The sequence below is a fragment of the Patagioenas fasciata genome, chromosome 2 (assembly GCF_037038585.1).
Source record: "Patagioenas fasciata isolate bPatFas1 chromosome 2, bPatFas1.hap1, whole genome shotgun sequence".
Lineage (NCBI taxonomy): Eukaryota > Metazoa > Chordata > Aves > Columbiformes > Columbidae > Patagioenas > Patagioenas fasciata.
The window spans coordinates 64427730-64451677 of NC_092521.1; the positions used below are offsets into that span (position 1 = coordinate 64427730).

At 43.1% G+C, this 23948-nt stretch overlaps 1 protein-coding gene across 1 annotated transcript in view; it reads left to right on the plus strand.

The window, feature by feature from the left end:
• The window catches only part of PARD6G (par-6 family cell polarity regulator gamma), a 70467-nt gene that overhangs the window by 12602 nt on the left and 33917 nt on the right, over window positions 1–23948 (plus strand). Inside the window, exon 2 of the mRNA XM_065831260.2 lies at window positions 2597–2819. Within this exon, the coding sequence (XP_065687332.1) occupies window positions 2597–2819 (223 nt within the window). The remainder of the gene's footprint in view (window positions 1–2596; window positions 2820–23948) is intronic.

Below are 23948 nucleotides of genomic sequence, written 5' to 3' on the forward strand. Positions count from 1 at the left end.
TTTCCTTCTCCTGTATGTACACCAGGAAATTCAGGGGGCATGTAGAGTGAATATATTTCCTAATGACAAGCTGTGCGCTTACATACCACACTTCTTTACAGGTCTTGTGGTTGGAATCCCAGTGGTATTGATGGGAAACATGCAAAGAATTTTTATAAGGTTATTTGAATAGCTGAGTAACTTATTTTTAAAGCAGTAGAGTGAACACTTCTGCTTTGGAGAAGAATGGTTCTGTAGATGCTTGAGATGATTATAATGAATGATGCAGCTTTGAAGTTAAATCCTACAAATGAATTTATCCTCTGGAGGATTTAATGAAAACTTAAAAGAAAGTGCATTTTTTTTAATATTAAGGTGACACACTTAGGATCATCATAGAATTATAGAATGATTTGGGTTGGAAGGGACCTCAAAGGGCAACCCCCTTGCCATGTGCAGGGACATCTTCTCCTAGACCGGGTTGCTCAAAGCTTCACCCGGCCTGTTCTTGAATGCTTCCAAGGATGGGGCATCCACAGCTTCTCTGGGCAGCCTATTCCAGTGCCTCACCACCCTCATGGTAAATAACTTCTTCCTTATATCTAATGTAAATCTACTGTCTTTCAGTTTAAAGCCATTACCCCTTCTCCTATCACTACATGTCCTTGTAGAAAGTCCCTCTCCACCCTTCCTGTAGGCCCCCTTTAGGTACTGGAAGGCAGCTACAAGGTCTCCCCGGTGCCTTCTCTTCCTCAGGCTGAACAACCCCAACTCTCTCAGCCTGTCTTAATGAGAGATGTTCTCCACCCCTCTGATCATCTTTGTGGCCTCCTCTGGAATTGCTCCAACAGGTCCATGTTCTTCTTATGTCTGGTGCCCCAGAGCTAAACACAGTACTCCAGGTGGGGCCTCACCGGAGCAGAGTGAAGGGGGAGACTCGCCTCCTTCAGCTTGCTGGTCACGCTTCTTTTGATGCAGCCCAGAAAGCCAACCATGTCCTGGGCTGCAAAGCGTGCATTGCTGGGTCATGTTGAGCTTCTTGTCAACCAACACCCTGAAGTCTTTCTCCTGAGATCTGTTCTTAATCCATTCTCCACTCAGCTTGTATTTGTGCTTGGAATTGCCATGACCCAGATGCAGGACCTTGCACTTGGCCGTGTTGAACTTCATGAGGTTTGCATGGGCCCACCTCTTAAGCCTGTCAAGGTCCTTCTGGATGGCATACCTTCCCCCACGAGGACCAGGGCTTGTGGACATAAGGCTGCTCCTGTCTGTCTATAGAGGGTCTCATCTGCTTGATCTTCCTTGTTGGGTGGCCTGTAGCAAGCCCACACTGTAATGTCACTCTCTCTGTCCTCCCTTTAATCCTCACCCATAGCTCTTGGTCAGGTCCTCATCCATGCACTCCAGTTGGTCATTGATGTAAAGGATGACCCCCTCAACTTCATTTTCCCTACCTGTCCCTTCTAAAGAGCCTGTATGCTTCCCTTCTAACACTTCAGTCACAGGAGCCATCCTGCCACATCTCCATGATGCCAGTAACAGCCATGCAGGCATGTGGACATCTCTAACTCTTCTTGTTTACTCCCATGCTACATGTGTTTGCACAGAGGTGTTTAAGTTGGGCTCCTGATGAAGCTGACTTCCTGGCTGGAATTCCTTTGTGCTGCTCCTCAGGTGCTTTCCTGCTGACCTGTGATGCATCTCCAGGCTCTGGGCATCTGTTGCTGTCACTGGCAATAAACTGGTAGGAGTGGGATGGACTGAGGTTCCCTTCCTTCCCCCTGCCCCACCCCCCAGCAACTTTAGTTTAAAGCCCTCTTCACCAGCTTGGCAAGCCTATGACAGAAGATGATCTTCTCCTTCCTTGACAAATGGACCCCATCAGCCCTCAGTAGACCACGTTTTTCAAGGCGAGTTCCATGGTCTATGCAGCCAAACCCCTGGCTGTGGCAACAGTCCCATAACCATTTGTTGATACTCCAGATATGACTGGCCCTGTCAAGTCCCTTCCCTTTGACTGGGTGGATTGATGACAAAACTACCTGTGCTCCAGACTCCCTCATGACTGCTCCCAGGGCTCTGTAATCCCTCTTGATACTCCTCAGACTGCTCCTGGCTGTATCACTTGTACCCATGTGAAACAACAGCATTGGGTAACAGTCAGTTGACTGTATGAGGCTTGATAGTCTCTCAGTGACATCCCTGATCTGAGCCCCCAATAAGCAGCACACCTCTCTAGAGGCTGTGTCAGATCAGCAAATGGGTGCCTCTGGGAACATAGTCACCTATGACTGTCACCTGTCACCTTTTCTCAGTTGCACTGGTTGTTACATGGGGAGCAGATTGGGCTGCTTTATCCAGCTCCTGCGTTTCTCCTGATGTGATGGGTCTTTCCTCTTCAGCATATCTATTGTCAGCTAGAATGGTGTCTTGGTAGCCATGGTTATATTCTAATGTGAAGACCTAGAAAGTAATTTGTGGACTTGAAAGCACCGATATGTGACTATATTGATCATAGAAAGAGAGGTGACACACACTATGTTCAAATGCCGAGCTGGAGCATTGAGCTGTGTTGATGTTTGACAGCAGATGTTCTCTTTGTTTTCTCTTGCAGTTTGGGGCAGAGTTCAGAAGGTTCTCCCTGGATCGCTACAAGCCAGGAAAGTTTGAAGACTTCTACAAACTAATTCTTCACATTCATCATATAGCCAACCTGGAAGTGATGATTGGCTATGCTGACATGCATGGAGACCTTCTCCCTATTAACAACGATGACAACTTCTTCAAGGCTGTTTCAAGTGCTCATCCACTGCTCAGGGTTTTTATACAAAGACAAGGTAAGGTACAATTTCATTTTGGTGCCTTCATGTGTGCTGGGGCAATATGAAGAGTGGATTTGTGGTCCCCATTTAAAGAACGAAATGCTGTAAGAGGGACCTAGGAGCCCTTTTGCTCCTCCTCTCAGGCACTTCATTACAACTTGCAGGAATGTCATGACTTCAGGGCAGGCAGAGGACCTGCATCATTACCTGTGAGGTGTTTGAAGGATAACATGCTGAGAATCACCATGAGCCACTTCTTTTCCCAGGGGAAGGTACCTTGTGCTGCTTGTACTGTGTCATCACTTGAGCATGTCAGCTGCACCACTCCATTTTTTTTGAGGGAACCGTGAGGAGGGAGGGAATCCTAGTGTTGTACTACTACTTCACATTTAGAAATCTTACCTATCCATCTTGATAAGTCAGTGTCATACCCAAATGATTCATGCCTGTATAGTGTGTGAATGTGCACAGATACGTAGGTAAAAAAAAAACCAACAAACCTCTGTCACAAATTAGGTCTTATTTGACTATGCTGACCTGGCAGACAGACAAATGATGATTCTACTCTCTGTCCTTACTCTAAGGAGTGTTGAATTTTCCCATTTTGAATCATCAAGCAAATGTAAGGCAGAATTTCCCAAATGTCAGGATGACATCAGATTTAAATGGCCTTCAAGCTCTTATTGCAGATATCTGAAACCACCTTCTTAAAGACCATGTTTGGCAGTTGCCTCAGATGAGAACTGGTTTTATAACAAGGTGTCTTTGCCACAGGGCTCCTTAAATCCCAGGTGAACCTAACACTGTTAACACACCCCACAGTTCTTTCAGTCATGTAGGGATTTATAGCACAGGGCTTGTCAATAGCAGAGTCAGACATAAGACTTGATCTGAAACTTTGAGCAGTCATGTAGCTTTTTTTTGGTCTGGATTCTCTGCTGTGTGGGGGCATTTGCACTGATGAGGATTTAGGAGGAGGCTTCAACCTGTGCATTGGTATGAGCTGGTACAGTGTGTAGTTTGATTTGGTGTTGTCAGATACATCCAGGGCTCTCTGGTCCTCACCATTCAGAGAACATTATCTGCCAACTTCTTTTATGTGGAACTAAGTGCTCAAGGAGGCAATGGAGAAAAGGGTCTAGAGCAGTTTATATTCTTTGTGTGTCTGTCAGATGAGTGGAAGTATCTGTGGGAGAGAACTTTGGTTGCTAGCTCTCCCTTCTTGTGCAGAAAAGGTGAAGGTGGATGACAAGTCCTATTAAGTCTCCTCCTATTAAGTCACCTTCCTGTAATGCTTGTTGGGGCTTGTGAATGTTGATGGTGGGTCAGGTCGTAAGAAATCGCTTTCATGACTTTGTCATGCCTGCATCAGTTCGAGTTTATTCATGTCTCTGGATCAATCTTGTTCCAAATGCAGCTGGCCTGGCTCTGCTTGGCCAGACTGCTGAAGTCACTGAGTATCCCTAACTTTGTGTTGGGATTTGGGGTTGCCACTGAAATGCTGACCACAGAAAAAGGCAAATGAGAGGGAACTGTTGATTGTGAGTGGAAAAAAATGCTCCCTCTTCTTCAGTAGAACAAGTATGCTAGTTGTGGAGGTTAATAACTTGTAACCTTAATGGAAAAGTTCAGTATTTTAAAATGCTTTTCTGTTACCTGTTGCACAGTGGAAAGAATCCTGCTGACAAGTAAGGAAGCTCATATAAGAGGGAAGACAGGCACATGCCTCCTCACATGTGGCAAAGCCTGAAAGCTTTCCCAACAGACATTCTTGTGCGCTCCTTCTATAAATCTGAAAGGAACAGTAAATCCTGGCCCATCCCTTTGATTAATGACACCTTTAATAAGAGACTTCTGGGGTTAACATTTGAGGTTCATACTTGTGGACAGTCCTAAACAATCATGTACATTTCCTTTTCTGAGAAGAAGCCTTTGGAAATCGTTCCCCTCAACTGTAAAGAGGAGTTATTGAAATATTTTTTTGTCTCTTCTTCCTTTGCTTCATCATACCTCGGCTGTTTTCCCTGTCTTCAGAGTGGGGTGATGGAGCAATGCTGATCCTTCTGCTGGAGGCCTGCACCAGAGATCATGGTGACTAGCACAAAGAAATCATTGTGCCATCCAGGGGAATCTGGTGTGCCTGCAGTGCTTCAGCTCATACCCTAAACTCTGATTTCAGAGGCAGGAAATTATGCTGACAGGGATACAAGTATGAGGTCAGTCCTCTTCTGTGACTTTGAAGGAGACTGCAGAGCATGGGCTGTCTAGCCTGTTGGGTCAGGGATCACTGGCCTTCAGTGGGAGAAGTCCTGGGAGATGGTGTCGTGGTTGAGACAGACAAACGACAAGGTGGCTGCCAAAGGTTTGTTCTCTGAGTGTTGTAGAGTAGGTTTGATTTGAGAGAACTGAGCAGAAGTGTGCAGGCATGGAAGGACTGGATAGTTGAAGTTCAGGTCTTTCTCTATCACAACAAACTGTTTATCAACTGCATGATTAGTCATCTATTCTCCCAGTTTATATCTGGGTTATTCTTTCTCTCATCAAGTGAATTATAGAGTCATGTTAAAACAGCTTAAATATTTGTTCCCAGAGTGGCAAAACAGGTAACTTTTTGCACAATAATCAAGCAACAATTTGCTAGTCTGATTCTTTTTGTTTGTTTGTTTGCCTAGTTGTTTTTTATCTGAACTTAGTCGTGTACTTTCTCAGTTTGAAAGCACATCCCTTGCTTGTCCCCAAAGATAAGCCTCGTGCATGCCGTTTGGGCTCTCACATGCCAGGCTGGTATCCAGGTATTGGATGGATACCTTATTCTGCTTCCTACTTTTTGTTCAAGTCTCCAGAGCCCTAGATTTTTCAGGATTGCAGTTAACTGTTCCCTGCTCAGGCAGGAGATGTCAATGCTTATTAGCCAGGCTTTTTACTAAGGACTTGAATTGCCATTCCCAGTGTGCTTGCAACAATTACTGTTCATACTTTTTGGGGTATTGAAGGCTCTGGGACGTTTTCAGGTTATGTTTGAGTAAACTCAGTTATGACAAATTTTTATAGCTCATAGTGATCCATCTGCTGACAGTATGTATCCTAATTGGAGAACCAGGCTAGAAAAAGAAACGTCAGTTTTGCTTTGGCTTGTTTTCCCAGAGTGCAAGTATGGGTCGTGTCCTGTGTTGTAAACTGATGTGGCTCTCTTGACTTTGTCAGTACAGTAGTGACTTATATCAGCTGATGCTTTGAGCCCAAGAATTTACTCACTTGGCTTTAACTGATATCAGACGTATCCAGAACTCTATGGAAGGTGCCTGCTGCTGGGGAAGAAACGGATGTCCCAAAGACCTTAGAACAATGCAAGGAATTATGGATGTCTTTGAGTTACTCCATAATAACTGAACTTTTGTATTGCAGCCAAGACCTACATAAAGGAGAGGCTTAGCTGATGATGCAGTTTGTCATCGTTTTTTCAAGACTTCATTTATTCTGTGTCTGATTTAAACTACAGCACTTAAACATTTTTGCAGTATTCAAAAGACTGTCTCAAGTGTAAGCTATGAATTCAGGCAGAAACAAAGAACAGAAAAACTGAAATGAGTTGGTATTACATACTGTGAATGCATTACATTTTTCCTTGTACAATTAAATGAAATGATGTTATCAGATCTTGCTTTAATGCCAGTCTTGCAGAGGCAGAGTGTGTGTTCAAGCCAGGGGGTATTGGAGACTCTTAAATAGAATGGAATAAATAGCAGAATTATAATGACTTTTGCATTGTAAACCTACCTGAAATGACTCCTTGAACTTTGCGACTGGGGCATAAGGATGTAAGTGGAGGTCTACCACAGGTATTTCAAGATCTATTGTCTTTTGCTTGGGTTACCTGCTACAGTGTGTTTAACCTGGGAAGTTCAGAAACTCGGGGAAGTGTTGCAAAATGAACATGCTGATAGCCCTGTAAGTACTCTGTGCAGCACTTTTTTTTTTTCCTAAGGAAAAGAGGTATATCCAGTACCAAGATGCTGAAGTACAGCAAGCATAGGGAGTGGAGTGATATTTGGCTCTAATGCTAACTGAGCACACCACTGTAAATCCAGAGTAATGATTCTGATTCTGGGAGAAGTGATAGAAGCTGCTGATGACCTGAGCTTCACTTCCTACCACTCTTTAGGGTTTCTATAGTAATGGACAGTAGCAGAAAATCTGCTGCAGGTCAAGTAGTAAAGGAGATGAGAGATGTAGTGAGCAGCCTGTCAGGCCTCGTCTTGACCACAGACTGCGGTCAAATAAACTAGACTTCTGGGAAGCCTTTTCATTTTGTCCCCATCACAACTGGAGGTGTGTCCTGATGGTGGTTTGAGGTTTTGGGCCTCTGTTTGTTTTGCCTGAGTTTCAGCAAGTGGCTTTGTTCCTGTAAATCCGTTGTGTTGATGAAAATGTGTTCCTCAGCAGAATGATTCTCAAGGAGAAGGAGCTGGAATTTGGAGAAATAAAAAATTTACTTAAATATTCAGTCTTGACAAGACATAGTGTGTCAGTGGGAACTGTGATTGTGCTTGTTGCTGTTGTCTGAGTATAGCTGCTGCTCCTGTGAATCAGCAGTTGTATTACTGTTGCTCCTAAGCAACTTCCATAAAATTAAATTAATGAATGTGGGGCCACTTTGTCAATCCTAAAGCAGATTCTAGATAAAATTCACAATCTTTCCCTCAATAAAATTAATTTGAAAGCTTTCTCAATGTTTAAATAGTTTCATGGTACGTGTAGGAGACAAGTGAAATGCTGGAATGCCAGATGCTGAATCTATATTTCAACATATCCTTGTCAAATATCACACTTCTTGCGGGAACGTAAAAGGCAAAAAACCTGAAGAAGCGGAAAAGCATTCTAACAGCTGGAACAGGGCCTTCCATAATTTAGTAAATGCCACAAATGAACTGTAGCTATTAATTGAGGTGGCCTAAAGTTGGAGAAAGCTGATGTCTTGTGATACCTGTGTTGTCTTGCACTTTGAGGTCTGGAAAACTGATAGTGAGTAAAAAGCCATTAAGTATTACTTTCAGAAACTTGTTATAAGCATCTAATCTCTTGTAGTTGGATTTTAATAGTCCATTACTGTAACAGTAAACCAATACTGAACACCAGTTGTTGCTTTTCTCCTTGAGTGCTTAGAGCTGCTGTCCTACCATCACTTCTCACTTAAAGTTGATCCAAAATCAACAGGGAAAATGTGCGTTTACCTGGTTGGGTTTTGGATTTGGCTTGTTTTAATTTACATTAAATTAAAGATTGGAAAATGCTGTTTTTCCTCAACTGCATGCAGCAGCTAATGTATACAAACTGCTGTGCCATGCATCATATTTCAGTATGTTAAGAAGTAGTTCATAACTCTGCAATTTGTTATTTACCTGGCAAAGTTCTGTTCTGCTCGAAGTACTAATATCTGTGCTTAGCCGCCTTGTGTTATAAAATCATAGCAATCACACAGAGTTTTAAAATAAAAAAGCGCTAATGGGAATCATGCCCAAGTCTGACATACTCTAAGCAGATAATCCCCAGGAGTGCTGGTTGGCTGTGTAACCATGTGTGTTAAACACAAAAACTGGCTTTGAGGCAGCAACTAAAATGAAACCCATTTCCAGCTTCATAAAATTTTTAACTGTCTGCTCAGCCCTCTAGAGTGGGCACAGTTGGAAAAGTCAGAATTGAAGTCTCTCACATTTTCTTTTTGGTTCTTCAGTAACCATCCCGTTTATTTTACAGCACAAGCATCGACTTCACTTTCTCAAAATTTATTTCCAAACAAGAACGATGTGACTTTTTTTTTTTTTACTGTTCTTGCTAAAGACATCTGATACATTAAATAATAAGCAGGTTGCAGCGTGTGTTGAGGGAGATTACTGGGCTGCTTCTGGTCTTAGTTTTGGTTGAGCGGTGCAGATTTTCACAACGGTCTTGTATAAGTCTGAGGGAATAAAATAAAGGGTGCAGAGAAGGTAACTTGAAGTTGTCAGTTTATCTGCTCATGTATGGGTGGCTTATCTCTGAGCCAGGTCTTTGGCAGAAAACTAGCTATTTGAGTGAGGAGCTAGCACAGGAAGGGCAAGAGCACAGCAGATTTAAAGTGTCTTAACACTGCCATGAAGCCTCTGCTTCTTAGGAGGAAGAACTTGTCTGCTTGTGGCTTTTGCAAATGTCCAAAACCACTGTATTTGAAAAGGTGGCAAAGCATCTTGTCTTAGCTTTGACAAGATTAGGGGATGGCGGTAGAATTCATGCCGGTGTAATAGGAATTGCTGCTAGGCTTAAATTTAATCCTTTCATGATTTTCCTCAGAAACATTTCTGATTTTGAGCTGGAGGGGTCTTTGAATACTTGTCAAGCCAAGTAATCTTTGTCCTACTCAAGTCCTTTGATATCTGAAGATAAGTAAAATGCAGCTGTTTGTTCCACTGAAGTCTGGCAACAAATTACTGTAACTTCTCCGCTCCACCTTTCATGTGCAAATGATGAGACTGGGTAGTCGTTATCTTTCAACTACTTTATTAAACATCTTTAAAAACATTATGTTTTATCTGTCTTGTCAGACATAAACACAAAGCAGCCTTCGATTTTGTTGCTGGCACCATTAGTGATACCTGGTGGCTGAGCAGAGCCAATACAGGACTGCTTCTCTCCTTCTGCTTGGAAACTCCATTTGTAGAGTATGAGGCTATTTGATTTTCATCATCAGTACTGTACTTGCAGCCAGAACACCTGGTAAGGAAGAATTTTCAGTGAAAAGGAGAGGAAAGCATTTGGAAACAGCATAGCCTATAGATGGTCTTTGTAGAGCTGGTCAATATATGGTAGTGAGAACTGTTGCAGAAATATGCGCTGCACAAATATTAATAGTTGCAGTATACAGTAAATGTGGAACAGAAGCCTGGCAAAAATTCTGCTACTGCTGTTCTGTCATTGGCAGCAAATGCTTGTTGCACTTCTGTGTTAAACATGCATGGGATTTGGTTTCAAAGTTTAATAACTTAACAATAAAAACAAATAATCAAATATATTAATAATAAAAACCAGACTTTAACAGTTGATGCTTCTTAAAAATTGTATCAAGCTGATACCAGCACCACATGTTCTCCTGAATTTAGATGAAAGAGATTTGTTTACAGTGACACTCTTGTAGCCTTTAATAGGAACCTTTGCTCAACTCCATGCTTTGCTTTAGCTGGTAACCCACATAAAAACAAGCAAATAACCACTCTCTTCTCTCCCTCCAAACTCCTGTTTGTTGTCTTATAGTTGCAGATTGCTGCTCTGATGGTACTTAGAAAAGCAAAGAACACCCCCCCAATTAAGTCTGCTAAAATATAGTCTCAAGTAAAACTATTCATGTTTTCCTCCTTGATCTGACTCTTTTTAAGATAGTGAAGCTACTCTTAACAGGTGGGTTGACTGTATAAAAACAGTGGTGAATTGTTGAATTATCCACATCTGTTAAGGTCTCTATGAGGGAATTTTCCACTATTTATCTTTCCTTACCTTAGTAGTCAAAACAAGAGATTCTGTTTCCTGCTCATGGCTCAGGTTTTTTCCTGTTGTGCTTAGCTGTCATTTCCCTTCTGTAAGTGATGGAAACAAGTACAACGTGCAGATAATAATGAATTGCACTTGACAGTCTCTGCTTTGACACCGAATTTTGCCTGAAGAGACCTCACAAAGCTCAAAGTAAGCTTCCATGTAGTGAGGGAGGGTAGATAGCATAATGCAAATACAAACATTAACTCAAGATTCAGGCCTTCAGGAATAGGCTTTCTGTTAAATGTATGAAGTATTCTAAACTGCTTAAGTACAGTAAAGGGTTTATGACAACTGAATCAGACTCTCACACTGAAGGCAAGCATGCAGTGAAGGATGTTTCTGCTAGTTGTTTGTAGTAGGCATTGAAAAATTAACTCAAATATAACTCGATAAATATAACTCAACTCAAACCATATTTTTCTAAGTGACTGAAAGCTCCTTTTTTGTTTTCACACTCCCTGTGTTGTTGGGATTGCACGCTCTAAATTTAAATGTAAGTGTCAGCATTAGTACTGCATAAAAGAACTCTGGGTATTTTTCAACTCCAAGAGCAAAAGCAGTTTGGGGGAGGCTGAAAGAACTCATTCTTGAACCTCCCCCTGATGATGATCTGCTTGGATCTTATTTTTTCCTCTGCGCTATGTTTAGATTAGCAAAGAATCCTGTGGGAATATTAAGGAAACTATTAACCTAGAACACTGCTGTTCATGCTTTTCAATCCCCTGCCATATGCTGACATTAAGTGACCTCTAAAAACTTCATATTAACAACTTCTACACCACTCATATCCTTCCCTCTCTTAATTTTCTTTTATTTTTCCTGTTCTGTGTCTTTTATTTATTGCTTTTTCTTCTTTTCAGCTCTCCACTTCTACTCTTTGCCTTAGTTTTTTTTAGTTGCCCTGCAAGGCTGTTGCTTGTGGGGCAGGAGAGTGTGTGTTGAGTAGAAGCATGCAGGTGCTGGTGCCTGTTTTACTGCAAGGGCTAGAAGAAGGCTTGGAAGAACATTGGCACCTGTGGGATGGAGCAGCAGTGACACAGCAGGTATGGAAACAGCAATTAGTGAGGAAAACCAGCCTGTTACTGTGGGTCTTAAACCAATTTGTTTTCTCCTCTGGTTATCCCTTTGCATTAGAAACAATGGAGGCGTTGAGAATTTTTTAAAAAATAAATAAACGTGAAATTTTTGAAAGAGAATGTTTATTTAATTTGTATTTACATATGAATAAGGAGTCATGTAATTCCTGGTGTCTGTGGAAGCTGAGGAGCTGGAATCCAGCAGAGTTGGTGGAGGGCACTCTGAGGATACCCAGCTGCTGGCAGCGGCGAGCTCAAACATGGCATTTCTGCCTTTGCAGCCGCTGTAGGTGAACACAACTGTTTCTTTTAATGCTGAGCTACCAGCTGAGGATTTAAAAAGGCCTAAAGCTGCTTTCCTCATCCATGAATACCACTGAGGTGTGATAAGAGGAGGTCTGTCAGTTATGACCTCGGCTTGGACGCCAATGGCAACCGGTTTGTTCACTCTAGCCTGCTTTACTGCTGCTTAGTTTTCATTCTGCCAAGCAATTTGGCAATTTTAGTAGTATGTATGCAGCAGATGCAGTGATCTTGTTTACAAAATAATGTAATCTTTACATTTTTCCTTTTGTGTACTTACTAAGGTCCAGTTTTAAGTGCAGCTGGCGTGAGTAAAGGGCAGGAAGAAACACAGTACTAACCAGAAAACCATAATGTTTCAGAAAGAATTCCCCCCAAACTGCAAAAGATCTGAATGAATAAATGAATGCTTTGTAATAGAGTCCATAAGTAAGTCCAGGGGTAGTGGTTTTGTGGCTAGCAACAAGAAAAAATAGAGTTCCCTAAGCTTGCATTCCTTAAAGCTGCATAATTCTAGCATGTCTAATCCTTTGTAGAGAGGAAAAATAAAAGTAGAGCACATTTGAAGTATAACATGCAACAAGATGTTTTAAAAATTTTGTTTCAGAGCAGTTCTTGGCTCAGATAAGTTGTATCAATAGCAGGAGGAGTGACTCCTCAGTCACTTAAAAGTGCCCTGGACACTTGTGCAATGTGCTTGTTACTTTTAAAACTTATGCCGCCTTGGAGAGGGGGGAGAGTCGCATACAGGGAGCTAACTTAATGTTTATGCATCAAGTCCTGGTACACGATCACTCCTCAAGCCTGAATTTGCCTCTAAAGCATGACCTCTTCATGCTGGGTTTTACCTGTACGTCTTACGAAATGTGAGATTCTTGTTTCCACTGTTAAACTGAACTTGGATCCTATGCTATGGTTGAAAAGCTGCTTCTGCATCCATTAGGTTGCTTCATGAGGGAGTTTTCCATGTGGGTAACCACATGATGTCTCCATTTATCAGCTTCTAGTACCTGAAAGGTTGTATCCCGAGGGTTTCTCCTGGACAGACAATAATTGAGGGACAGACAGTGCTACTGTTGTATTTGCTAGTGAGCTTTACATTTGCAAGGGTGACTGAAAATGCTAGTTCTGGTCATGATTTTCACTAGATGTGGCTAACACCTCTTCTTGTGTAAATAGGCCAAGCCCAGAAGCAGATCAGATTAGTTTTTTTGGGTTTTTTTTTTAGTTGATTTCAGTTAATTGTGAGACTGGTGCCTTTCTGACCTCTACAAGGTATCTGTGCCTGCACTGGGCCATGACAATGAAAAACAGGAAACTTTTTTGTTTAACTTCAGTATTCTGTTTGAGTCTCTTGCGTTTTGCTTGTGGATGCAAAGGTGCTGGTGAAAGTGTTGCGCAATTTCCCCTTCCCTGTTTTTTTGGCTGACTTCAAAGGCTGTGTGACAGCATTACCTGGCAGCTCTTGTCACAGTCTAGAGTTTGGTGTGTTAACATTTCTTGCACTGAAAGAGAGAGACTGAATGGCAGCAGGCTGCCCTGAAGGGTCCCATCCTGCACCCAGGAAGAGCACTGGCCTCTAAAGTATTTTGCTTTAAGCAGGGTTTAATTTCTCCTTCCTTGATGTATTTGGCTACCGTACCATAACAGACCTCCACCTGCCACACGACTTAATGAAGAAGTGTAGTACCTGTGGATTTGTCATACAGGCTCTGTGCTGGAGATCATTCATTGCTGTATGCTTGTCTCTGTTGTATGAACACTACAGGGCACAGTGGGGTAGGGGGAGGTATTTAAGCTCATCTCAGGCATGCCAGATCGTCTAGAAGGGACAGAGACAAGAGAAGGAGCACTGGGAGAAGCTGCAGAGTAGATATACATTGTGATTTAACATGTGTTGCTGTGGGTGAAGTGGCTTGGCAGTACCTCAGAATCCATCTCCCCTCCCTGAAATGTTCCCAGAAGCAGCTTGGCCACAGGAGCCAGCCCAGAGGTTGCAGATCACAGGAAACAGCTTGCCGCAACAAACTTGGCTTCCTCTGCTCAGATGACCCTCAGTGAGGGTACGTGTCATCTGCATCAGGTCTGGGAAGTGCACAGTGGTGGCGAGCAAGAGGGTAGGGTGTTGTTGGAGATATACACAAAGGCCTGTCTTACAGTGAGCTGCACCAGTGTTGGACCCAAGATCATGTAGAGAACATCCCTGGAACTAACTTGTCTTACCTCTGGGTGCCTGAAGTAAATCCGGACAGGAATATTTCCCTGAGCATTTGGTTTTTTTGTCTTTGTTCTTTTTCTTTTTTTTTTTTCCTAGCACTGTACCTCAGTTGGTCCCAGTTAATTTGGTAAGTGGTGGCGGTGTTCCACACCCTTCCTTTCACCAGCTGCATCCTGAGTTCCCAGAGCCATATTGCATCACGAGGAAGTATTGGAGCCGCACTGTGGTGCGGGTGCCTTTCTACCCTGATGAGTGTCATACAGTGTGTGGGTAGCACGCTCTTGAGTCTTGTTGGTCTGGTTTATGAGTGTGTTGTGCTTATCTTGGAAAATCAGATCCACTAGTTCCATCTGTCCTCAGAAATGTTATTGTCTCTGCCTCAGAACACTTTGGTTCCATGTGGATGTCCCAAGAGAGCTGAAGGAGAGAGGTGTGAAGAAGATAACTTCTGTATGTGCATCAGCAGCAACCACGAGAGGAAATTGTTTCCTTGCTAGTGTAAGCTGGTTAGCTAGGCTGCTTACTAGCACTTACCGAATGGTACCCTCCCATGGTGGCGCTTTTGCAACTGGTGTGTACTGAGCAATTCCAGCAAACCAGCTCTCTGTGCCTTAAAGACTTCCTGGCACTACAAGGCATGTCAGTGTCAGCAACATGTGTAGCTGGAGACTTGCTTGCATGTAGAAATAACAAGGAGAAGTTGCAACCTTGCTGAGGAAGGAACACTGCTAGAGGTGCTTTTGGGGTTGTGCTGAAGTCCGAAGGTTTGTAAAGGCAGCTTGCTACGGTCCTGTGCCTGTGAGGTGCACAAAGACTCTGGCACAGCCTCACATCCCTCTTGCATGATGGGGCTGTGTGAGCTCATGTGGACTGGCATCCCTTACAGAGCAGGACATGTTCGTGTTCCATGCCATGCAGCCACAGAATCCCTTGCTCAGATTTGCCTCCTGCTGTCTTGCTGAGACGTGGTTCCTGACTCTTAGTGTTTGTACTGTTTCAAAGAAAACATAATGTTTGCTTATGTTATTAGCTTTCACGCAGCCTAAAATAAATCAGGAATGCTTGTTATTCAGTGCAGTGGATGAATCCCTCTCCTCTTGAATGTGGTGCTTGGCTACAGTGCATGCAGGTGGGATTTGCAAGCCGATCCAACGCGCGAATAGCCGGAGCAGCATGCTTTGGTGCAGAGCGCTAGCGCAGATGCCAGGGTTGAAGGGGAAGTCTTGTCCCTGTGCAGATGCAATCTGGGCCTCTTTGGGCTCACATGGCACATAACTTGCAACTGTGCACTTGTCTGCTTCACTAGCTTGCAAGAGGTGGATCTTACGGTTCTGAGATTGCCATCTTCATATTGATGAGTTTTCTTCCAGAACTTACCAACTCACAAACAGAAAGTTTTTGTACAATTCAAAAAGCAGAGGAAGAGAGAACACACAGGAAACCATAAACATCTATAGGAAAGATGGTGAAAAAAATGGCGGGGGGAAGGGAGAGGACAAAATCTCACTGATTTTGAAAAGGACTTGGGTTCCAAATTCACACACTCTATCTGCAAAATCTCACTTCCTAGACCTTTTGCTTCAAGACTTTTTAAATTTAGTTAAAACATAAATAATTTTAAAACAAATAATCAATTCAACTATTTACAACACTTAGTGTTTGCAGCCAGCTGGCCTGAAAACACTTGTGCAAAAACAGTAGCTCTCAATAGCACTGAGAATATTGGCCCTTGGAAGAAACAGAGTAGCTGCATGTAATACTTATCTATACTTGATATGTTCATCTAAATCTCAAAATCAATTCTTGGCAGCCTTGATGTCAGTACAATAAGACAAGTTCTGCTGTAAGGTGTGGAAGAACTGAGCTATTGAAACACAGCCCCTGAATTTTCTTGCATTGTATTGCTTCTGTGGGGAACTTTTCACTGTTCTGAGTGGTGTTTCTTTCAGAACAAGAGCAGGAGGTTGATGATTACCAAGCTACTAGTTCACACAAGTGTGTGTGCATCTGCCAGTGTGGTGGCACAGTCACTGCTGCTAGCCTCTTGTGAATAATGTTAATTGTTTCCATGATAAAGCCATGCGAGCTTTTGCAATAATTCTGCTTTCTCAACAGCTGAAGGTGGGTAAGCTTTCATTTTTTTACTTTTGTGATGGTCAAGTTATATGTATGGCTCTTTATGATCCCACTAAGAACTAGGTGAACAGCCTTTGCACTGGCCTGATGAGCTTTTCTTGATGAAAAAAATCAATTGTTTTTAAGAAAATTAGATCCCATGCCACTTATTTTTAATTATAAAGCGAGGGAGAAAAGAACTAAAGAATTTGGATGTGTTGTCTAGTGCACCTTCAACTGGACACCTAAATCAGCTGGGAAATAGTTGCCAGCTAATGGCTCTAAAATAGTTATGATGAGCAGTCTGCTCAGAACACACATATACATTTCTGGGTGGTTTACTTTGGTTAAATAAAAACTGTCAGATGCATAGTTCCACCATTTTTAAAAAAGTTCTTTCCTCTCTGTCGTTTTCTCTCCGTATCTGTCCGTACACCAGCATGAGACAGCTGCTGTGCTCTGCTGCTTGTTATTTGTACCATGATTTCCTAGCCCTCCCAAGGGGGCAGTGACCAGTAACAGTCTGAAAAGGCAGCAGCCCAGGACCTTTGGAGGACCATGAGATTCAAAGCTGAGGTGACAGATTTAACTCAAACCCTATTAAGACTCCAAGGAGCAGAACTGTTCCTCCAAATGGGTTTAGAAGATTCTGAGTCCTCATATATGAGGGTGGTTGTGTCTGACACTCAGAGGATCTGACACAACCTGTGGAGAACACAAACCCTCATGTCTGTGGGAGCTCACTTGCCCAATGGATGTGTAAATGGGCAACTGGTAAACAACTTCTTCAGGCATAGTGTGCTTTTCTGTTTTCAAAGCAAAAGAAGGTATTTAAAGGGAAGTCTGCAGCCACAGCCATCTTTCTCATGGTCACCTCTGTTTGCATCCCTCTAGAAATGCGAAATATGATAACTTGTACCTGAAGTTTAAGCACAGACTTATAGGAAGGAAGGGAGTTTCATTTCAGCCATTTTGAAACTGTGTGGCTTATAATATTTTTAAATTGAGATATGTTTATGAGAAGTCTAGGGCATATGCTACTCCATGCTGTTCTCTGCATGGCAAAATTTGGAGAGAAACATCAGCTCATATAGTCATTCAGTAACTTTTTCAGACAGACCCTCTTTGAGATAAAGCATTTTCATCTGAAATTATCTTAATTAAAACAAATGAACAAAAAAACCCCAGCTTTTCTTTTGTACATTCACTAGCCTCTGCATCTCCTGGGAGATTTTATGTGTCCAGCTTTATTATCTCAGCAGAAGTAGGGTAAACAATTCCTTTGCTAGTGTGACATGTGAAACAGTCAAGGAAAAGCTGCTTCAGAGCACATCACTTCTGTAAGTGAAGAGACGAGCTGTGTTCTGGGTGTGTTGTCTCATGTACCTGCATTATCTTTGTAAGGCAGGTGAGATACTGGCTTCTTAAATAACAACCACAGTCTTAAGCAGGTGTTTCATAATGAAGTTATTTGACACATCAGCTGCTGGGAATAGCAGCCCAGGTCCATTTTGCTCTGGGGAAGGAGGTCCCTTGGAGAGCCTTTGTGAAGGCTTAGCAAAATTCTGTCTGCAGCTGCATTGGTCTGTATTTTCTCTTGTGGCTGGGATGCAGTGTGGTGGTAAACTCGTGAAGCTTCTGGGGCATGAGGTCCTCTCTTAGGCTGCTCTGTGCAGTTCCATGGTCCTTTTGCAGAACATAGAGGAAAGAGACCTTATTTTGGAGTGTTGCCACTGTGCTGAATCGTGACCATGAAAACTGCTGAAGGGGGTCTGTGCTAAATAACAAGTGTTGTATGCCAATGGTTATTTTTGGTGGTTTCAATTACAACCATCCTTTCTCTGAGAACCGCACTGGTGTTTGTGTAAGTGGATGCCAAATCGCAATGGCAAAGCCACTGAGTACCGAAGCCAAATGAGAAGAGTGGACACGTTTGCAGCAATGTGCCTGCTCTTCTCTGCTGTTCCAGCCTGTGACCCTCAGCTTCTTCCTTGTGTAAACCTGGATGGAAGAGTCAGGACATTTTCATTTAGGAGCAATATCAGGAGGTTTAACTGCAAAGAGGCAGCACAGAGGATGGAGTGGTGGTTAGGCTTTTCAGGGTTTGCCTCAGTGGGAAAGTATGAATGCATTTAATACTGTATTTGCACTCTTGGCTGGCTGGGACCCAGCCCTGACCACAGGGCCTGCTGATGCTGCAGGGATTGCTTTGGCTTCTAGCACACGAATGAAGGAAAAGAACTTTTGGGAGCTGATTCATAGGTTAAGAAGAGCAACCTTCTTTGCCTCCTTTCACTTTTCTCTCTTTTAATTTTTTTTCTCTATTCTTTCAGCAGGACTCATTGTTTAGACATCTTGTGAATGAATGGCGGAAAGTCTTTGACTTCTGTTTTGAGGGGAAGCCAGGAGTGACTAACATTCCTTAATCGGATTTTATTGCACATTCTTGTCTTGGATATGTTTTCTTTTTTCCCAAACCAGAAGAAGAAAACAATCCCTGATGCTAGTGGCTTCTAAGCTTTGTCTTCCTGTAGCTCCACATGTTGCTCTCTGTATCCATTTGGGAACTGACTTTGTGTATTGTTTTGTTTTCATGCAAAAGATTTTTCTGCAAAATGTGACTTGAATAAAAGCAAGAGGGAGTTCAGATGCTGGGAGTCAATGGTGTCAGCTGAGGCAGGCAGCAGATAATCCCTGCTCTTTTCTATACATTCATTAGCATTCTAGAAATACCTGATGTCTCTGTTTCCTGATTAGGAGACCTCTAGTCAGATGTTCATTTTCTCACAGGAAACAAAATATTCAGAATTTCTCTGGAAAAGTTTAGGAATGCCTTTCCATGTACATAATTGAGGCTTTTTTTCATTTGCCTGTGTTGCTGTCCCCTGTTTGCTAGGGACTGCTCTGCATTCTGGTAAAGCTTTTGGCACAGAAACAAAGCAGACTAGCCTCCCTCCCTGCACCCGCATTAATTGCAATTTCTGCTTCTTCCTTTAATTTGCAGATGTGGGAGATGGGTTTGACAGGAGTTGAGAGAGTTGAAAATAGTTTGAAGGGGAGGGTAGTCTAAAGAAATGTGATCAAAGCTGGCTATTATCACTGAAATATGAGTGTTGCTATTGATGCTTGTTTATAGCTTGTTAAGTCTTAGATGCGTGCACAGTTTCATTTTACAGGCAGACAGCTTTTAAGTAAAATAACTGCTTCTCAGTGTGCTCTTCTAAAGTGAAACACAGCTTCCTTCCTTCCCCCTAGCCCCCCCAAAGTAAAGTCTACAGCTACCAGGAGTGCTTGATTCTACCAAAGGCAAAATGTATCCTGTTTGTTTAATAAATAATCAGCTGGCTTTGATTTTTGCCTTAATTTAGTCCAAGTGCTTGGGGGTGGATAGATGGGAATGCAGCACTGGGGGTGGAGACTTTCAAGGAAAAACTCAAGAAGTAGAAAATTAAAGTAGCAGAGGATAAATCTTTCATCCAGGCTGGGAGACAGCACTGTGGCGCATGCTGTTGCTTGTAACTTCAAAGAACAAAACAGTGATTTCTGAGAAAGTATGTTATAGTTAACATACTCCTGGTTAGGTAAGCTTCAGATGCTTTATTTAGCTTTGGCAATGCTGGACATTTTTATTTACAAAGCCCTGGTTTCTAGAGCCTGTGGTTAACTTCTGAGGTGCTCCTGCAAGTTGTCTAGTTTTCATAGTTACCCAGGAAAAAAACTTCAACCTGAAAACACAAGCAGACTGAGTATCTAAGGGCTGGCTAGCATGGACACTGGTACAGGCAGTTGCGTTTTGGCTGCCTCTGTGCTCTGTTGGCAGGACATGAACTGGTTTTGCTCCAGAAGACACATACTTGGGTTTGCACAGTGCCAAGCTTGGATTCCTATGCCCAGTGTCCAGGGCAGGCTGGAAGAGCAGCTGTCCACCATGGACAGGAGAGCAGTGCCCTTGGCCTTGGTGGACCGAGGTAAACTAACAGAACTAGGTGTGTGTTTTCTTTTGTTTTGTTTTTTCTTCCCCTGTGCTATTCCCTCTTTCAGGGAGAGAAAGTGGAGGATAGGAATTAAAGTGTGTGGCTAGCACCAGGTATTCACTATACTATGAACAAGTATTTGCTCTACTGCACCTCAGTTTTTCTAGGATATGTGGTGTGAACAGTTTTTTAGTAGCGTTAATACAGGTATCTCTGCACCAAAAAGGGTTGCTAGGAGACAGTCAACAAATGCATGCCCTCCGGGGTTAGATTTTTCTTTGAAACTTTCTATGGGCTCTGTCGCCAAGCATTACAGAAGGAAGAAAATCAGTGGTTTCCAGAGGCTAACCTCAGTCCTTCAATGGTGACTCACAGCCATGGGGACTAAAAGGAAAGGTGGCCTCATTGAAATCTGAGTGGCTCTGTGAGGAGCAGGACTGAAGAAGGCTGCACTTTGAGGGCAGACAAGCAAACCCTCCTGAAAGCACAAGGGTTTGGCTTTGTTATTCAGTGTTTTCCTAGCTTGATTTTAATCGCCCTTTGCATGTAGCAGGTTACCCTGGCCATGGCTTCCTGAAGCAGCTGGGGAGAATGATACAGGCAGTTGCCATCAGCCTTCAGAGCATCAGTGACTGGGGCGATGAAGGAAATGAAATGTCAGTGTGTTGAGGTAAAACTGCTTCTGAAGAGGAGGAAAACTTATTTGTTTTGCCACTTATACCTAGTTTTCTGCAGTACAGCAGTTCTTTGCTTGGCAATGTCCTTCACATTGCTATTGCACTGAGGCTCGTAAGACTTTGAATTATAGTATGCATACTAATAAGAATTTATTGGGTTTTGCCCTTGAAATGAACAAAAACACTCCCACTCAGTATCTTCAATGTGGAGGAAAGCACACTGTTCCCCTTGTGCCTTCCTCTCCCCTTTCCCAAGCGTTCTTTTGTGCTGCGAGAAGTTGCTGCAGATTGGCTGTGCAGTTTGTGCAGCCTTTTCCCCCAGTTGCCAGAAGCGTAACCCATGCTTGTCTTCATACTGGCAAAGGTGGATCTTTGGAAAACCGAGGAGGACATGCATGTGGGAGGGGAAAACAGTATATGGTCCCGTATTAAGCTGAGACAGCAACTGAAAGTCTTGGGAGTGTTTTGACTATTGCTTGAAGCTTTTTAGAGGCATGTAAAAGGGGGGGAGGAATTTATATTCTCTGCCAAAGCTTCCCACAAGTTACAATCTCTCTTTAAAAGAGAGTTTATTGTATAGGGCCAAATCGTGCTTTGAGACTCTGCAGCCTAGCAAAGCATGCAGCTTTTCTTGTCCTACAGCTCTGCACAGCAGCATCCCAGAAGCCTGGTGCAAACCAGTGATAATGCTCATTTTTGGGAGGAGGTTCCTCAGCTGGGGAACTGAGTTGGCAGAGTAAGGGGTCTCAGCTGGACGCTCTGTGCCCGTGTCCTTGCCCTGGCTGTTGCTTCCCAGCCACTGATTCCCTCCTGTTCCACCAGCACCTAGCCTGAGTCATGGACATCTCCCTGCAGCATCTTCCTCCTCCCTCACCACTCCCAGCCCGGAGCCACTTCATAAGCAATGCTGCCAAGTGGAGGAGGCCACTTCAAATGTAGCTGTAAAAGCTGCTCTTTAAGTCAATAGTTTTGTCCCATGTGGTCAATGGCAAACTAGAAAACACCTCAGAAAAACATGCTGCAATGACAAATGTAGCAAGGTGTATTCATCAATAAAACTAGCACAACTGGCATCTGAGAAGCAATTTGGCCCCAGTGGAGCATCTATTTAATGTGCTGTGTCCTTTTTTTGGCCATTAACCCTTCATCTCAGTAAAGAAAGGCCCAGAGCTGTGAGCAGTGGGAAGGCAAAGAGGCTTAGGAAACTTCCCCTCCATTCCCAGCCCCCAAATTAAACAAATTAATTGAGGGAGGATAAAATAGGCCTGACACTGGTGTAGGTTAAAGGCATTGGAAGAAAGCTATGTCTGCTTTTCATGTTTTGATTTGGATCAGGGGGGCACTTCTGAAATAAACCTCCTAATTTCTGCCTCCCTTCCTGCCCTGTGTGCTTGCTGGCATTGCAGAGCAGCGTCAAGGTGTGCAAACTGGGTTCCTTCTACCTAAAACAAAACCAGACGCTGCATTACCAAAGCTTGCCCCGCTTATGGTGTTCTGGGTGCTTGGTCTGTGGCAGGATACCTGGTCTGAAGTAGAAACCTTGTAAACCTTTGGTCTGGGACCTTCTATATCATTGTCTTATGTATTGCTTCAAGTGGGCCAAACTACTTCGTCATGCAGAGCTCGCTTTAGTGTGGTGGTGTAGCAGGACACACTGAATTTCATCCTTTTGTGGCTGCAGACCTCCACATGGTAGTGGAGATGTGTGCTGGTGCTTCTATGTTCCATTCCAGTGGATTTGGTGGGGTTTTTATTGATATTTTTTATAACAGCCTTTCACACTGTCATTGAAAGTTGCCAGGAGCCCTTTTCTCATCATCTTGCTCGCTCTCCCTTCCTGGAAGATAATTGATTTTTGTCTTGCTGTAGAGAATTGCATTAAATGGTCTCTTAAGGTGCTTTACCAGCCCCTGCATATCAAGCTCCTGTACAAGTGGTACATGGTAGAAGTCTTCCTCTGCTGCTGTGTGCTCTCACAGAGCTATTTGGGAATGAACATGTAACTTTTGCCGTAAGTGTATGTTTTGTTTTGTTTCAGTTTTAGAGTATTTTGCCCGGATTCAAATGGTTAGTAAGATGAACAAGAGAAATTCAAACAAAAAGTGGGGGAAGAAGAGGTGTGCTTTTCTCTAGAACAGGGTATAAAAGGGTAGGGTGAGAAAGATTTGGCCCACTAGAAGTGAAGTGCTCGCTTTCCTCATGGGTGTTGCTTATGTTAAGTTGGCAAGGTGCAGGAGGAATCGGTGTTGTATGTCCTGTGCTTGCTACAACTCACCTGCAGCCAGTTTCTGGCTGAGCAAATTTCTTACCTCTGTCTAAGTGTATGGAGAGAAGAACAAGTTAGCTTCTCTCTTGTCTTCTAAATCCCACTGGTAATTTTTGTTCCAAAACAACACAGTTCAGTTATTTGCTATAATAGAGATCTCATGGTGCAGTCTGCTGTTTTCTTGGAGGTGGATCTCCTCACCCTTTGCCCTCCATGTGTCTGGGTGACTGTTTTCAAACATGCTTGATCTAAAGAGGTGTGCTATTTTGACCCTCTGAAGTTCAAGTCTACCATTTGCCTCAAGTAACAAATGCCTGGCAGACTGGAAAATGTGAATAAACTTGTGCAATGCTGTTGTCTTTGGATTATGATCTCACCGCTGCAATTCCTGACACCATCCGTATGACTACTGCTTACTGTTAAAACTGAAACCCCAAAGCTGCAAGTCATTTTTTTAGGAGAATGGAAGAAAGAAGAACGTATTGCTTCCTCTTCCCCCCAACATTTGAAATTGCCTAAGATGGGAGAGGATGGAGCATTATTGACTGAGGTGAATAGTCAATAAGCAAAACCTAGTCTGAACTAAGGATGCCGTGTCCTCGGTGGCAAACACCTTGTGTAAACTCATTGTGCTATGCATTTGGTTTTGGGAAGCAATTCTGACCACTAACCAGCCATTAACTGTTGTGAGTCTGTGTGGCTGGGATGCACTTCTGAGACAGGAGAGAGCAATGTGTCCTGTTTTGAAGCTCTGAGGCGGACGTGTTAGTGTTCCTTAAACCCTTGTGAGTGTCAGTGATGTGATGCAGTTACACAGCTCAGCGACTCAGTCTTTTGCAGGGATCTCCATTACTGTGTGTGCAGTTTGTGCTCCTTGTCTCGTCTCTTCTTGAGGAGACTGCTGCTTGCAGTGGTGGTTGGCTATGCTCTCCTTTGTTCAGGGACATCAGAT